Source organism: Talpa europaea (assembly GCF_964194135.1).
Source record: "Talpa europaea genome assembly, chromosome: 10".
Classification (NCBI taxonomy): Eukaryota; Metazoa; Chordata; class Mammalia; order Eulipotyphla; family Talpidae; genus Talpa; species Talpa europaea.
Window position 1 is genome coordinate 91,676,593 of NC_140077.1, and position 17,738 is coordinate 91,694,330.

At 38.7% G+C, this 17,738-nt stretch overlaps 1 protein-coding gene across 1 annotated transcript in view; it reads left to right on the top strand.

Moving 5' to 3' along the window:
- The window catches only part of USH2A (usherin), a gene marked incomplete at both ends in the record, with an annotated part of 619,110 nt that overhangs the window by 130,364 nt on the left and 471,008 nt on the right, over nt 1-17,738 (top strand). The window contains 2 exon segments of the mRNA XM_084245562.1: nt 162-345; nt 17,450-17,613. Coding sequence (XP_084101688.1) covers nt 162-345; nt 17,450-17,613 — 348 coding nt within the window.

Consider the following 17,738-nt stretch of genomic DNA (forward strand, 5'->3'; position numbering starts at 1 on the left):
CTTTGGTCACAATTGACACAGTTAGAACAGTCCTGACCTATTTGTACTGGGAGTGGGATGGTGTGATAGATTTCTGGTTTCCATTGTAATCAGAACATTATCTCTCTCAGAAAAGACTGCATAGAAAGTTGGATGAAAATGTTTCATTTCTTGTCTTCCAGGTTTTTATATTTCTCCCGGCAATGCCACCGGCTGCCTGACATGTTCATGCCAGAGCACTGGGACAGCGCGTCCCATCTGCAATAGTCTGACCAGCCAGCGCCTTTACCAAGATGCTTCTGTCGCAGAGCAGAGTTGGGACCATTGTAAAGCCCTTTACTTTGGATGTGATCCTCAGACTGGAAGGTAAATGCTTATAAGAATTAATCATTAGATATTTTTATTTAATTATATTTGCAATTGTTTATTGTTTCTATCAGTGATTGTTATTTTTTTTGGGGGGGCAGTGTAGTATTGTCTGTAAAAAATGTCTTCTCTCCTTATTTTGTTGGTGTATTTTTGACTCTTTGATTGTCCATTTGTTAAATATGGCTATGACGGCACTTTGACTATTTCCTAGAATTGTGAAGTATACGTTTCTGTACATGCATACCCAGTATCAGGTCCTGGGAATATAGAACTAGATTAAAATTCCTTTCCCTATAAAAGCTTAACAATATTAATATGGAGGAGTGAGGTCAAGAGACTCTATAGAATAAAACACACACATACACACACACAATAAGGACTAGGCTAGCTAGTGAATGTTTACATATACCTGTTTCTACATGGCCTTTGAATTTATTGCTCAGATATTAATGTACTAGATCTGTTTGTTTACCTTATATTTCTAACTTAGTGTTAAAGACTAACAGATGAGAAATATACCTATATGTTCAGTGACGTGGTTTTTCTCCCAGCAGGTATAGTACACTCTAAAAGCAAATCAACCACTTTTAAGTGGTACATATATTTACTGTTCTGCTTCTGATTTTCTGTGTATTTGTAGGTATTTGCCTTCATGCATTTCTGTTCATTGCTGTATTTTTTGAAGGTGTGAAGGAATGCCAATTCTAAGTGTGTCTTTAGTCTGGTGAGATTATGAAGTCTGTCTACCTTTAGGACTACATCTATGAATTCTTTCCTAACTTCAAGCAACTAGTTTTGTGTATTGTACACAACAATAAAATTGGCTTCTGAAAATGTGTGTGCATTATAAATATAACTACTGATTTTTTAAAAGATTTATTTATTTATACAAGCACTGGGTACAGTCAGAAGCATGGGAGGGTGAGAGAATTCACTAGAGCCATAGTGGGGAACAGAGCAGGCAGACAGATGAAGTACACTGATGAGGGGAGCAGAGGGCATGGCAGGAGAGGTCTGCACGCCATGTGGGACCCTCACCCGGTGGGCCAGTGGCCGGGGATCGAGCTGGTACTGCAGAGGCTGCGGGCAGCTTCGCAGCCCAGCCCTCAACCACTGAGCCACCAGGGGAGGCCCTATAACTACTGATTTTTTAAAGGGCTTGAGATTTTTTGGGCTCTTTTCAACTCATTGCTTCTCTGCTGCATAACTTTTGTCCATTACACCAGACATTGGCTATAGTGTCCACATTGTGACAGTGTAGCTATCAAAACATAATGCCAATTAGTTCATTTGACTTTCCTATAAAATTCAAGCTGATTTTCAAAACTTTAAAGTGACATCTAAGATATTTATAAAATATTTTTTGTTTTTATTACATATTTTATCTATTCTATTCCACTTCTGTTAGCATTTTATTGTCCTGATATTCTGAGAGTATTCCACAGTATAAGTACAGAAAGAACATGGTACAGTACATGCTAAGTAAAAATACTATCAGGACATTGATAGTAAAATCAGAGCCAGTTTTTGCACATGCTACCTTCTCTACATACTCATTATGGAAAGACCATCCCACAGATTCCTCAGAGCTCTAGAGTTGTTGGGTTTTTCCATTCTCGGTCACTTTGTCTATAGATGCCCTGTCCTTTCCACAGTTCTGACAATAAATAACAAGAGAAACCACCTTCCCCAATCCACATCCCATCTAGAAATGCTTATGCCCATCTATGACATTTGCACCAATCTCCTACCCATTTACCTCCTCTCCTGTGTTATTTTTCACACTGTAATCCCCAAACTCTCTGTTTAATGACCAAGAGCTGTCTCAGTGACTCGCTGTTTCACTTAACTATCTCCAAATGGACCTGATTTCATTGAGGAACTACTTCCTCTCACTGCAGTTTTCTTAAGTTCAGGCTGATCTTTTTCTTAAATACTTTAAGTTCAGTTGCGCTCTCATTTATCTGCTCAACCCACTCCCTACCTCAGTGTAACCCAGCACCAAGGAGTGTTTATAAAACAGTGTTTTATATCACCTATCATTCTTCAGGAGGGCTGGTTAGCACTGGAAGTACATTCCCTGGATTCTCAGCTGGTTTGAAGTATTAGTGTAAATTGATGAAGAATAGGAAGAGCCAAAGAAATAGGTAGAAACTATATCATTAGAAGGTGCGGAGGTTAAACTCAAGAAACAAAATTTAGTCAAGTGACTGGGATCAGTGAAGTTGGAGTGTAGGAGATAAAGCCAAAACATGAGAAACTGGGTAGATTCTGAAGAGTGAGAGATCCAGAATAAGTGTGAGTTAAAAGTAAAAATGTTAATGATGTTTTATATAAATACAATCATCTATAGCTATTAATTGAATCATATTTCTATTAAGTCAGGTAAGGAGCAGCCTTTTAATAATTACATATTTGCCTTTGAAAATGATAGCTTTTCCCCTCTATCTTCATTCTTCTTATTTTCATTTTCCACTTCAGCTTCCACTGCGACCCTTATCAGAGGGATGGTACTTTTATGCCCTTTCCTCATTGATTTAATTCCTGTTCCAACACCTCATTTCCAGTGACCACAGCTTGGATTATGGGGTCACTTGGAAACTTTCCTACTTCTGAAATCTGCCTAATCCCAGAAATGCCACTCTTAGGAATACCTCATACCTTTTATCGTTTTATGTCCAACCCTCACATATTGTGCTCGTAACTTCCATCAAATCTATAGCTGTGGAGCCCTGTCTGGTGACTAAGGGATTAAGTCTTGGTGCTATAACAGTATCACCACTACAGCATGAGTTTGAGTCCCAGCCAGGGAGCTAACCCCCTTATGACACAACAGATCTTGCCTGTCTCTTCTGCTGCTCCTATAGCGGTGTATTTCAGTCCATCTGTCTGTTATGCTCCCCACTCTTTCTCTGGTGAATCCACTCACCTGCCCCCCCATACCTCTAGCCTAAACCCCAGTTAGTCTATGCATCAATAAATAACAAACCTTAAAAAAAAATCTATCTGTTTCCACTACCCAGGCATCTTTTGATGAGCCCCATCACTAAATTCCCTGCATTTCAGTTCTAGTTTGGGGCAAAACTACCTAATTCTGACTCTTGAGTAACCTCTTGCTGTCAAGATTTCTCCCTTCTGCCATACCTTGTTCAATTCTAGGGATGACTTCCTGCTTCTGCCTGTGGCCTTTGAGGATTGAAGACCATATACTTGTGCTCATTTACTGCCCAGCCCTTTTCTTTCTCTTCCCCTTTAACTATTGTAAGTCTCTTCATTTCTCCACTCTTGCCCCATTAATCTAACCCTCTGCCTCATAGACAAATAGATAAAACAAGACAAAATTATCTCCATATTATCTTCTCTCCTGCTCTAGGGTGATTTGGAATCGGTACCATCAAAATGTTTAAAGGTTCAGTGAAAGATGAAAGTAAAGTTAATTTGTGACAGCTTCTTATGACTCATGACTTTTCAGTGTGCCAATTATCTTGCTGTGCTCCTTATTTTTTGAAAAAAAAAAAATCTTCCTTTGGCACAAGGTCCTACCTCCCTGATTTGTTTTCTCTTTTTTTCGGTTGTTATTCCTCTTTAATCAGCCTCTTCAATCCATGTATCTATGAATATGATTTCAGCCACTACATACAGGTTAACCAATTTAACCAATCTCAAATTTATAATTACCTACTGAGTTCCCTTCATGGGCTCTAGGCTGGTTCCTAGCTGTCTCTGTGAGTTATGATCTGAATGTCCCTCAGATGTCTCATTCATAGCCCACACAATTAATTCTCCTAAATATTACTATTCTTTCCTTCTCCCAAAATAAAAAGTAAAAGTTTTATGTCATGTCATGCCATCAATCTGTTGATGAAAGGGATCATGAAAATAATCATTCAAGTCCACACCACCCATGCGTGATTGGAACTCAGGACCTTCTTAGATTGGGCAAAATTGACTATATTGAGAATTGCCACTGGAAAGAGCAATTGAAAGTAAGAGCCAACATATAAAATGCAGTGTCTGAAACAAACAGAAAAAATAAAGCTTCCCATGACCACATGAGGCTCAAGGAAGTGAGAGGGAATTTTCCCTTCTGAAATCAGTCATGTGGAGTCCTGTGCTTTGTGTTGACCCTTCTATTCCACTGATGAATTCTGCTGTCGCTTTTCACGTTAACATTGACAATCATTAGAGAAGAAATCCTCCAGCACAGAAGGTCATAGAGAAAGATATTTCAAAATGTGATGATGAGAATTGCTTGAGTTTATACTTCTCTGCTCATCATTGAGAAGAGATAAAAGTGGGTTCTATCCTTTTTATGTTTTCCATTTCTTTCCTAAATGATATTAAAATCTTTTAGTTGATTTCTGGTATTGCTGGGTAGATACTAACATTGACTATTTTGAAAATGTGTCCAGAGATGGCCAAAATATATGGGATTCTATTCCCATATCAGGAAATTTTGTTTCTTGGAGGAAAAAAGTCATTCATAGCAAATACATATATAGATAAGGAGCATGGGAAAATGACTATTTGTGCCCTGTTGTTACTTAAAATTTCTTAAAAGAAAAAAAAATCAGCTATAACCAATAGAATGTATTTTTGTGTCAGATACGTTAGCTGCTGCTTACAAGTAAAAATTTATTCCATTCTTTTTAAAATGATACAACAGATTTTAAGTATTTTTAACTAGTTAAGTAGAAGCTACAAATAGCATTGTATATCTTCACCAAACTGAAAAATAAACTAATCCCATCTGCTTTTCGTTTATATATTCATGAAACTTACTTAATCCCTCATGAAGTCCACATGTCTTAACTTCATCCACAATCTCTTTACTGTTCACAGATACGTTTGCTGTATTTTTCTCTTGAACAATTTCCTACACTTTTTTTTTCTCCTTGCAAGGGCAAAATGAACTATAATAGACCCTATTATAGTAGCAACAACAAAAGTGCAGCCCAAACAACAGTAACAACCTGGAAAATCATTTGCCTGTTTTCATACTAGTTGTAGTGTTTTGTCTCTTCTCTGAACTCTGCTTTTTTCCTTATATCTTGTATCTCTTATTCTCTTCCTGCCTTCTTCCTATAATGTTTTGATTGCATCAGACACTTGTATTATCTAGAATCATCTCTCCATCTCAACATCTTTAACTGAATTACACCTGCAAAGTTCCTTTTACTAAGTAAGGTGACATATTCACAAGTTGGGATTAGAACTTTGACAATGTTGGGGGACCAGGAAACAATGGCCCACAGGCCACATCTGACCGGCCCTCTGTTTATGGTCAGTTTTATTGGAGCATGGTGGTATTCCTCATGTGCTATCAATTGTTGCTTTCATGCTGCTACAATAGAGTGGAATTACAGCTGAGCCCTGTGATGCCCACGAGCCTAAAATATTTATTTTCTGGTCCTTTATAGATACAGAGTTTTCATCCTGTAAATAGATTCACTGTTACTCTGGGCAGGTTACATAAACCCACTAAAAATTATAGGTTTTTAGACTTGGAAAGCACCTTACAACTTTGGATAAATGCTATACATTTCTCTGTAGAAATCACCTTTTTCAAAATAATCGGCGATTCAGTCCCTGCTTTAAACCATCAACTAAAAAAGGACTTACTGTCTCGAGATGTAACTTGTGCTTGTTTTACACATTAACTCTGAGAAAAACTGAGACCTGTTCTTCACACTGAGCAGAACTGTCGTTCCTGTGATGTTCTTGCCTTGTTTCATTTCTACCTTCTGGAGCCAGAGAGACTGAATGTCATTTCTCTTCTACCTGAATGTCTTTAAGAATATGAATCTGTTCTCATACATCAAATTTATTGTATTACTCTAAAGAGGAAATTAGGAAAGTGATACAGGGCTTCTTCCTCTGGATCTGAACGTGGGTGGTATCGTTTGCATAGGGAATATCCTAGATTCTTACTTATTTAAATATTTGGTCTCAGTGACGACATGTAGGGTATAGTCTGTGCTCTCTGTCATTAGGTAAGAGTGGTAAGCGTCTCGGAAGCTTGCAAAGCAAACTCTCTTCTAGATGATAGGGATGTCACTTGCCTGAACTTGGAGGCTACCATAGCCTAAATGTTCTGGAGTGACTGCCCGGTCCAGTTCTTATAAATCCTTGATTCATGCTGGGAAGCTTCACCAGAGAATATGCCCTGGACATCGTTAATCCCTCCCTTCAAGATGAGACAACTCCACCCTCCCTTCCTCTCTAAGAAGCCCTGTGAGACTGGCCTTCAGCTCATGCAAAGAGTATCTCCAAAGCCCAAATCTCTCTCCTATCATTCTAATTCCACTTGCATGGAAATCAGTGCTGTTAGTAGGCTGTGAAGAAAACTAAGACCCTCGAGGAGACCACACTTCCACTGCAGAGATGAAGTGTGATCTTCGCCAGGAAAAAACAGCTCCTCTGAAAGGGACTCAAGGGCTCCTGGAAACTTGCACGAATGGATCAACTGAGAACTCTTCAGTCTGGAGGGAGTCAGAATAGATGACCAGCCATGAAGAACAGGATACTGTCCATGGGGGAGGGAGTGTAGCCAGGGAGATGGCTTTGCCAAATACAAAGTTCTCAAAAGAGCACAATGGTCATAGGAGATAAAGGTGATATTTATCTGTGGTGTTCTAAGTCATGCATTCATTTATTCAACAATTTTTTGAATGTTTTCTGTGTGCTGGTTTTTTTTCTTTAGCAACCCATGTAAGAGAACTTGTTTTTCAATTTCTCTAATTTGATTTGAAATCTCTTTTCCATCTGTTCATTAATAGTAATAAATATTCTTTGTCTAAAATCAATTTAAGGTCCCTTCCTCCTTTGACTTTAAACTTGAATGGTGTCTTCATTACCCATCTGTCAGCAAATTTGAAAACTGGAAGTGACTCATGTCCTTCTTGCCTTTAATTTGTCTACCCCTCCTATTTATTTTATTTATAAAAGATATCCCTCAAGCAAGGGGCGGAGCAACATAGCGGCGAGGAGACGCTGCGAGTAAGATCTCCCATTAAAAAAAGTTAATAGGGAGGAAAAGCGGCAGGTCCCAGTGAGAACCGGGACACGGAAGATAAACGGGTGACTCCAGCAAACTGCCCAAAGAAGAAAGTTGCCATAAAAGAGGACCAGAAGGGAGGAAAGCTCAGAACCCTGCTCCCCTTCCCCACCCACAAAGTCGGCACTCTCCGACCGGCAGAGAGGAGGGAAACAACAAACCAAAACGGCCAACAAGAACAAAGGACGCAGCAAGTGGGACTGTGAGTGGAAAGGAACTATTGCAGCCACCACACCCCGTGAACGGGAGCTGTGGAGAACCCTGCAGGATCCACGGCGGAGGTGAGCTCCAGGCGCCATTAAAGAGAGCCCCGCCCCCCAGGAGGAGACCAGCACCAGCACACAGCCCAGGGCCGACCGGTAAGCTTGCGCGGAAAGCGGCGCGCTGGAAAAGCAGACGCGGATCGGGATTGCGCGGAAAAGCTGTGCGGATCGCGCTGAAAAGCAGTGCGGTTGAAAAGCAAACGCGGATCCGGATCGGATCGCAGCTGCCCAGGTCCCCGTGCCTGCGACCTAGGCTTGCGGGGAGACGGCGGAGGCCCTCCCTGAGTGAGCAGGAACCAGGCTCCCAGGCAGGGGAGCGGGATTCAAAAGGCACCATTCCCGCACCACTGATCTGGGCTATAGCCCGCGTCCTGGAACTGAGGGCTTTGGAACTGAGACCCGGGGCACGAAATTAGGGGCGTGGGTTCCCCACGACGGTGGGGCACAAGGCAGACACAGCACCCCAAAGCCGTTGAGGTGTACCCTACCATCTCCGCTCTGCTCCCTGTCCCACGGGGTGGAAAATCAGCTCCCCAAGGGCTCTAGGAGAGATCTCTGGTGCCACCTAGCGACTTGAAGCCAGCACAGGCTCCTGAAGGAGCTAGTGGCCAGCTGGGGAGTTAGCCCACACCGGGCCCCTTCCGAACAAGTAGTCTGAGCCCACAGAGAGAGCGAGCACCCACAGCCGGGGCAGACCAGGCGCGCAGAAGAGTGTGCCTGAGACCGGACGCGCAGGGAGTGTGTCCCACATCACCATTTTAGAACAGGGACATTTCTTCAGTAAAGAATACCTGCAGAAGGCTTCCTCAGGAGCCAGAGGTGAGCGGGGGAAGTTCGCCCACGCCAGACCCCCTCTGGCCTGCAGTCCAAGCCCAGAGGGGGAGCAGGAACCCACCGCCGGGGCAGAGCAGGCGCACAGGGGAGTGTGTCCCCACATCGGCATTTTAAAACAGGGACCTTTCTCCAGTAAAGACTGCTTGAAACTGACAGATGACTCCTGGAGGAACCAGAGGGGAGCAGAGAAGCCCATCCAAGATGCCGGCCAGTCCCAACAACACAGTGTCCCAACGCATACGGCAAATTAGAAAACAGACAGTAGGGAGGAGAAGAACCACACGCAACCTAGCAACTCTCCAGAGAAAAAGCACACCACAAAAAGAAAACCAGCCCCCAGATTGCAACGACAGTAACTTGGAAGAACTTCTGAGCCTTCCAGAAAGAGAATTTAAAATTGCTGTGATTAAAAAACTGACAGAAGTCATAAAGGAAAACAATGATAAGGGAAAAATAATCAATGATCAGAAGAATGAAATTGAGTCCCTAAAGAGGGAAGTAAAAGAAATGCAGGAGATCAAAGAATTAATAGAAGAACTAAAGAATTCTGGGAAAAGCAATGAAAGCAGAATTGATGAAATGGAAGAACGAATAAGTACTCTTGAAGACACAGAAATAAAAAGAACAAAAACAGGAAAGGAAAGAGAAGAACTAAGGAAAAAGAATGAAGAAAGACTTCGGGAACTATCTGACTCCATGAGGAAAGGAAATATAAGAGTTATAGGAATACCAGAAGGAGAGGAGAGAGAAGTAGGAACAGAGAAATTATTCAAAGAGATAATTGAAGAGAACTTCCCAAATGTGAAGAAGGAGCTGAAAATTGATATACAAGAAGCAAGAAGAACACCAAACTTCCACGACGAAAGGAAAAATACAGCAAGACACATAATAGTAAAGCTCCCAAGAATCCAGGACAAGGAAAAAATAATGAAGCTGGCAAGAGGGAAGAAACAGATAACATTCAAAGGAAAGCCAATCAGGCTGACATCAGACTTCTCCGAAGAAACACTATGGGCAAGGAGAGAGTGGAGGGACATAGTCAACAGACTCCAAGAAAACAGATGCCAACCAAGAATACTCTATCCCGCAAAGCTCTCCTTCCTCTTTGAAGAAAGAATATGGACCTTCCCAGACAAACAGAAACTCCGGAATTTCATTGCAACTAAACCCCCACTCCAAAAAATACTACAAGGAGTCCTAAAGCCAGAACCTCAGAGGAACGAACAACAATGAAAGAAGGCCAAAAAAAAAAAGTTATTAAAAGAATAAATAAATAAAATCAAAGGAAAGACAAACACAATGGCAAATACAGATGTTAACATATCAATATTAACTCTAAATGTAAATGGACTAAACTCTTCAATAAAAAGACACAGAGTTGCAGCCTGGATTAAGAAACAAAACCCAACCTTTTGCTGTCTCCAGGAAACACATTTAGCTACAAAAGATAAAAATAGGCTCAAAGTTAAAGGATGGAAAACAATCCTACAAGCAAATGGACCAAAAAAGAAAGCAGGAACAGCTATACTTATATCAGATAAAACAGATTTCAAACTCAAAAAGATAAAAAGAGACCCCAATGGTCACTACATTATGATCAAGGGGACAATACTTCAAGAAGAAATAACACTCATTAACATATACTCACCGAACGAAAGAGCACCAAAATATATCAGACAACTGTTGTCCTCTCTGAAAACAGACATCAGAGAAAACACATACGTAGTGGGAGACTTCAACACACCACTATCAACAATGGATAGATCAACAAGACAAAAAATAAGTAAAGAAACCAAAGCTCTAAATAAGGACCTAGAGCAATTGGGCTTAACAGACATCTATAGAACACTAAACCCCAAAAAAAACGGAGTACACATTTTTCTCAAGCGCACACGGATCATTCTCCAGGATCGATCACATACTGGGGCACAAGACAAACATCAACAGATATACCAAGATTGAAATCATACCAACCATCTTTTCTGACCACGAAGGCATCAAACTAGAAATAAACCATAAAAAGAAGGCAAGGAACTATCCTACCTCATGGAGATTAAAAACCACACTACTGGAAGACCACTGGACTAACGAGGAGATCAAAGAAGAAATTAAAATTTTTTTTGAATTGAACGACAAGGAGGACACCAATTTCCTAAATGTATGGGATGCAGCAAAAGCAGTAATAAGAGGAAAATGTATAGAAATAGAAGCTCACATCAAGAAACAAGAAAGAACTCAAAGAAACAACCTAATCTCGAAGCTCAAAGATCTAGAAAAAGAACAACAAAAAAACCCCAAAACCAGTAGAAGAAAAGAAATAATAAAAACCAAAGCAGAAATAAATGAAATTGAAACAAAAACAACAATCCAAAAGATCAATGAAACCAAGAGCTGGTTCTTTGAAAAAATCAATAAAATAGACAAACCCCTAGCCAGGCTCACAAAGGAAAAAAGGGAGAAAGCACAAATACACAGGATCAGAAATGAAAGAGGAGAAATCACAACGGACACAGCAGAAATCAAAAGAATAATCAGTAACTACTATGAACAGTTATATGGAAACAAGTTTAACAATCTAGAGGAGATGGACAAATTCCTACAACTCTACAATCACCCAAAGCTAGATAAAGAAGAAATACAACACCTAAACAGACCAATTACAATTAGCGAAATTGAAATGGTAATCAAAAACCTCCCCAAAAACAAAAGCCAAGGACCTAATGGATTTACAAATGAATTCTACCAAACATTCAGAGACGAATTAGTGCCTATCCTTCACAAACTCTTCCAAAAAATTGAGAAGGAAGGGACAAAACCAAACACGTTCTATGAAGCCAACATTACACTAATACCAAAACTGAACAAGGACAACACAAAAAAGGAAAACTACAGGCCAATCTCCCTAATGAACACTGATGCAAAAATCCTCAATAAAATTTTAGCCATCAGAATCCAACAATGTATCCATAAGATAATTCACCACGACCAAGTAGGATTCATTCCAGGGACACAAGGATGGTTTAACATCTGAAAATCAATCGACGTTATCCAACACATCAACAAAAAGAAATATAAAAACCATATGATAATATCAATAGATGCTGAGAAAGCTTTTGACAAAGTGCAACACCCATTCATGATAAAAGCCCTTGAAATTCTTGGGATACAATGAACATACCTCAACATCATAAAGGCCATCTATGACAAGCCAACAGCCAGTATCATTCTCAATGGTGAAAAGCTGAAAGCAATTCCATTAAGATCTGGAACAAGACAAGGATGTCCACTCTCACCACTGCTTTTCAATATAATACTGGAAGTCCTAGCCAGGGCAATAAGACAAGAGAAAGACATCCAAGGAATCCAAATAGGAAAAGAAGAAGTCAAACTATCACTATTTGCAGATGATATGATATTATACATAGAGAACCCCAAAAACTCCACAGAAAAGCTAATTCAACTCATCAATCAGTTCAGTAAAGTGGCAGGATACAAAATCAACACGCAAAAGTCAGTAGCCTTCCTATACACAAACAATAAATCTGAAGAAGAAGAAATCAAAAAAAAAAATCCCTTTTGTTATTGAAACAAAAAAAATCAAATATTTGGGAATAAATCTAACAAAAGAGGTAAAGGACCTATACAAAGAAAACTATAAAACACTGTTAAAAGAAATAGAAGAAGACACAAAGAAATGGAGAGACATTCCCTGCTCATGGATTGGAAGAATAAACATTATTAAAATGGCCATCCTTCCAAAAGCAATATACAGATTCAATGCTATTCCAATCAAAATTTCAATGTCATTCTTCAAAGAAATAGAACAATTATTGATGAAATTCATATGGAATCACAAAAAACCCCGAAGAGCCAAAGCTCTCCTGAAAAAAAAAGAAGGGAATGGAGGCATCACACTCCCAGACTTCAAACTATACTACAAAGCCATAATCATCAAAACGGCCTGGTATTGGAACAAGAACAGACATACAGACCAATGGAATCGAATAGAAAATCCAGAAATAAACCCACAGATTTATGGTCAACTAATCTTTGACAAAGGAGCAAAGACTATGCATTGGAGCAAAGAAAGTTTGTTCAATAAATGGTGCTGGGAAAACTGGGTCGCTACATGCAAAAGAATGAAGCTTGACCACTACCTCACACCATACACAAAAATCAACTCAAAATGGATTAAAGAACTAGACATAAGACCTGAAACCATAAAATATATAGAAGGAAATATAGGCGAAACACTACGTGATTTGCACATCAAAGACATCTTTACAGACACATCACCCAAAGCAGTGATAGTGAAGGCAAAGATCAACAGCTGGGACTACATCAAATTAAAGAGCTTCTGCACAGCAAAAGAGACAATAACAAAAACAAAGAGAAACCCCACCAACTGGGAGAACATTTTTGCACCCAACACTAATGATAAAGGACTGATCACAAAAATCTGCAAAGAGCTGATGAGACTCAACAACAACAAAGAAAATAATCCAGTCAAAAAATGGGCAGAAGAGCTAAAAAGAAACTTCTCTGAAGAGGAAATGCAAATGGCCAACAGGCATATGAAAAAATGTTCAACATCACTTGTCATCAGGGAAATGCAAATCAAAACTACCATGAGATACCATCTCACACCAGTGAGAATGGCACATATTAAAAAAAACTAGCAACAACAAATTTTGGCGAGGGTGTGGAGAAAAAGGAACTCTTCTGCACTGTTGGTGGGAGTGCAAACTGGTCCAACTACTGTGGAAAGCTGTGTGGAGATTTCTGGACCTACGAACATAGAGCTTCCATATGATCCAGCAATTCCACTCCTAGGTATTTACCCAAAGGACACAGAAACATCAATTCCAAAGAACACCTGCACCCCTATGTTTATAGCAGCACTATTTACAACAGCTAAGCTTTGGAAACAACCCAAATGCCCAAAAATAGATGACTGGATCAAGAAGATGTGGTACATATATACCATGGAATATTACTCAGCATTCAAAAAAGATAAACACATGCAATTTGCAGCAACATGGATGGCGCTGGAAGGGATCATGCTCAGCGAAATAAGCCAAAAAGAAAAAGAAAAATACCGGATGGTCTCACTCATAGCAGGAATCTAGAAAACTTAAATAAGGGACCAGGAAAATGAATAACTATAAGAAAGTAAAAATCAAAATCAACAAAAAACTATGAACCAGAGACACTTTTTGGGGGGTGGGGGGCGGGAGGGGAGGAATTGGGGTCAGAATGGGGGGGTTGCAATTGTATGGGGAATATAAAAATAAAATTTATTATTTAAAAAAAATAAATAAAAAAACCAAGTCAAAAAAAAAAAAGAATAAATCTTAAACACACACACACACACACAAAAAAAAAGATATCCCTCAAGACATCCCTGAAAACAATGTCATGGAGTGTTTTGCCTGTGTTTTTTTTCTATGTATTTTATGGTCTCTGGTTTTACATGTAAGTCTTGCATCCATTTTGAGTTAATGTTTGTGTATGTCTAAAAGAGTGGTCTAGATTCATTTTTTCTGCATGTGACTTTCCAATTTTCCCATCTGTTTGTCTTTCTAGCTTTATCACCCATTTCCAATTATATCTAAAAATCTAAATTGCTTATAATTTCACACCCTATCCTGTTGTGACTTTTCTTTCTAATGTCCTCCTAATCTGTTTCCGCAAAGGGTCTGCACCTGTCTCTATTAATGTTCTTTCCATTATTTTGCACCAGACTGTGAGTAGCTTGAGGACAGAGTCAACTCTACCTTATTCACCTTTATGTTCAGTGTTTATTCCAGAACTGGAATATAATTTACCTTCAAGGAATGTAATATATGTCAGTTAATTAAATAAGTTTGATAACACCCATGAATTGAAGTCGAAGACAAAAAAGAGATGACCAAATAGAAATGCTTCTGTGGTTGCCTGTATCCTGGGGCTCACCCCAGCCCACCTATCATAGCTCACCCGCACATGGTGAAGTTTCTGACAATGAAATGGATTCTTGAAATACATGCTTTTCATTAATAGCGATATTTCTGCAATACTAATAAGTAGGAAAATGCTTTCTCTTACTGCTTGCACAAGCAGAAGAATCTCCCTAGGAAGGAAAATGTATGAGATTTGTGATTTAAGAGACAGAGGCCAATTAACTCCTTTCTCATTGTATCCAGTAAACACTAAGTTACAGAAACATCCAAACGGAACTATAGTGGCAGAGAGGAGCGGCGCCTTCCTCCTGTTTTGTTTACTATAATGAACTGGTCAATAAACATCACAAATTGTTTATCTGTATAAATCTTGACAGATTACTCTTTATGAAATCCATTTAGAAAGTGAGGTTTTCCCATAAGGATGAAAAATGAAGATTTTAAACAGATTGCGGGAGCAGCTCTGGCTGTACCAGGAGAGTCAGTGTAATAAAGGTTTCTTTATATTAATATTACAAAAACCATTTATCCTGACAAAATCAATATCACAATTCATCTTAGTTTGGTGTTTCTCTTTCAAAACTTAAAATGTCTTTTTCTTTATTATGTATAATTTTGTTTTAATAAACGTGAGATATATTTCATTTGGGAGGTGCTCTTGAGCAGGGATCACTTATAAAACGACATCAAACTTGTAGCTTATTTGCTAAAGAGTCTTGGAAATGTTTAAAATTATATTTGAGTGGCTGAGAAATTTACAGGAATCATTTTACTTAAACCTTAATTGCAAAATTATCCCCAGAGTCCCTTGAGTTATAAACAAACTGGAATATTCAAAAAGTATCCTATATATACTTCATTCGGGTAAAATTCTCTCTCACTGAATCCCAGCAATTATAACAAGTCAGATAAGTTGGATGTAACAGAGGCTGGGATAGAGACAATAAGATCATAAGTAGTCACATTTAATTACTCAAAACATTGTATGCTTTCCTAAGAAGCAATTTATTTATTCCATTTAGATTCGTAACTTAATATCCCGTGGATATTGACAGAACTGACTTGGAGTTAAGCATGTAGCAGTTAGCTGGAAGAAAATAGAGCTACATTAAGGGAAGAAATTATGTCATACACTGGAAACGATTATTCTAAATGTACTGCATGTAAAATAAGTGTGATAGTCTCATGAGTGAGTGGTAATGAAAACTAAAATACTCAAGAGATGCTTTTTCTTGAGTGATGTGGTGAGATATAGATACACAGTGGGAGAAATTTGTCTCTTATTGTTTATGTTTACTAATATGACATTAACAGCCTACAAACAATATACTCTAGTAGCATATAATGAAATTAAGAGCAAATCAAATATTTTCTTGCTTCTGTAATTCTCTTTTAATTTCAGTGCAGAATTGTCTTCAGTTCTCATACTTAAGTTGACTAAACAGAACATCTATGTGGAATGGCGTTCTGATGCAATGTCTGTCCATAAAGAACCTGATATGTTTGCCTGTAGGGAGAAAATGTCCTTTTATCGTGACATAAAAAGGGCAAACTACAGTATAGTGGTTTTCCAGAAAAACTGTATTTTATTCCCGAGGTGATATTAGCCCATAAAACAAATTTGCAGCTTATTTAGCAGCTTTTGCTTTTATCAAGCCTTTTAAGGGTGTGGAGTGATTACCCCCAGAGATCGCACTGCAGAAGTAGCAGGGGTCGTGGAGTCACTCTCTCCATCAGCATCTGTATTAGAAAATATGGGTGGACACATTGAATGTTGTTTGAAATGTGCCACATGGAAAGGGCCTGTTGAAACGTGAGCAGTCTTCCTACAGGTGCTGGTTTTTACTTCCTTGATTCTTTCTAGTGCTAAAATAATTTATCTTAAGCTCTGACACTGGCATGAGCTAAGTGTTTGAATAATTCACTCTGAGAAAATAGGCAAGGGCTTTTATCAGTAAAATGCCAAGACTGACTTTAAAAACAATGTTGGGTCTACAAAATTTGAGTTGTAGTGAAGTTATCTTTTTATATTTAAATTATTAGTATCTCTCTAATAGAAGTCAGAATAATGTTCTATTTTGGAAACACTCTGTATGAATTAGGTTAGTACATAAAATAGAATGTTAAAACATTGGCAGTATTTGAACATGTCTTTTTCAAACTGTTTTCTTTGTGAAATTTAGCCTTTATGAAACTAAATCTAGGATTTTGGAGAGCAATGATTATCTCATCCAGACTTCTCTTTCTCAACTTCATAGATATTTGAAAAGATATTTTTATGGGTACCTACTATAAATTTCTTGCTGTCAGGAGAACTGGTTTCTGTGAGGATGCAAAGTTTGCAGTACTCTTAAGTGAACCCCTGGTATTCAAAATAATCCATAAAATGTGTTGTATTCTATTTAAAAAAATGTAACCCTGTTTTGGCCATTCTTTAGTTTACAAAGAGAATATTTCATGTAGGTATAATTGTGAGCAGCATTTTGAGAAGGATTTTTTTCTTTTTTTTTTAGATTTGTTTATTATTTTTTTTTTGGTGAGAAATTTGCAAAACTTGCTTTGAGTTCAGTTTACTTAGGATGATTTTTGTGAGCTTTCTCTCCTCATTGTTATTCAATGTTTACCCCTTTTGCTCCAAATTATCTCTTTCATCACTTGATATCCAGTTCACATTTACTTCCTCTGACTTTTGGAAGTTATCACTCAGACAGATGCAAATTCAGTATTCTCTCTGCAAAAATGCTGAGCAGAAAAGAGGCTTTGAGAAGGATTTTTTTTTTTATGTTTTGTTCTAGTTCATGTGTGTTTTTTAAAATTTTTCTTTTTTAGTGACCAATGATTATAGTTTTTTTCCCCCCAGGTGTTTATTTAGCTCAAAAATCCTTATCAATATATTGGCTAAAGCAGACCCTCTCATTCCACAATGCTGTTGGTAGAGGTAAATATACTATGAATTATTAATCAATACACTATTCTCTCTGATGGTTTATTTGTCTTGTTTTCAGGTGTCAGTCTTGTACATGTCATCTCTCAGGAGCCTTGAATGAAACCTGTTACGTGGTCATGGACCAGTGTTTCTGTAAACAATTTGTCACTGGCACAAAATGCAATACTTGTGTTTCCAGTGCAAGCCATTTGCATGCCAACCATCTAAGGGGCTGCAGCAAAAGTAAGTGACCCTGTCCCTATGCTGGGGTATGAGTGACATCAGCATGGAGAGGGATTTCCTTATCTCCCAGCTCCATTAAGGACCCATCAGACTTAGGTACAGTGTGGAAAATTCAGGTGTAAGAT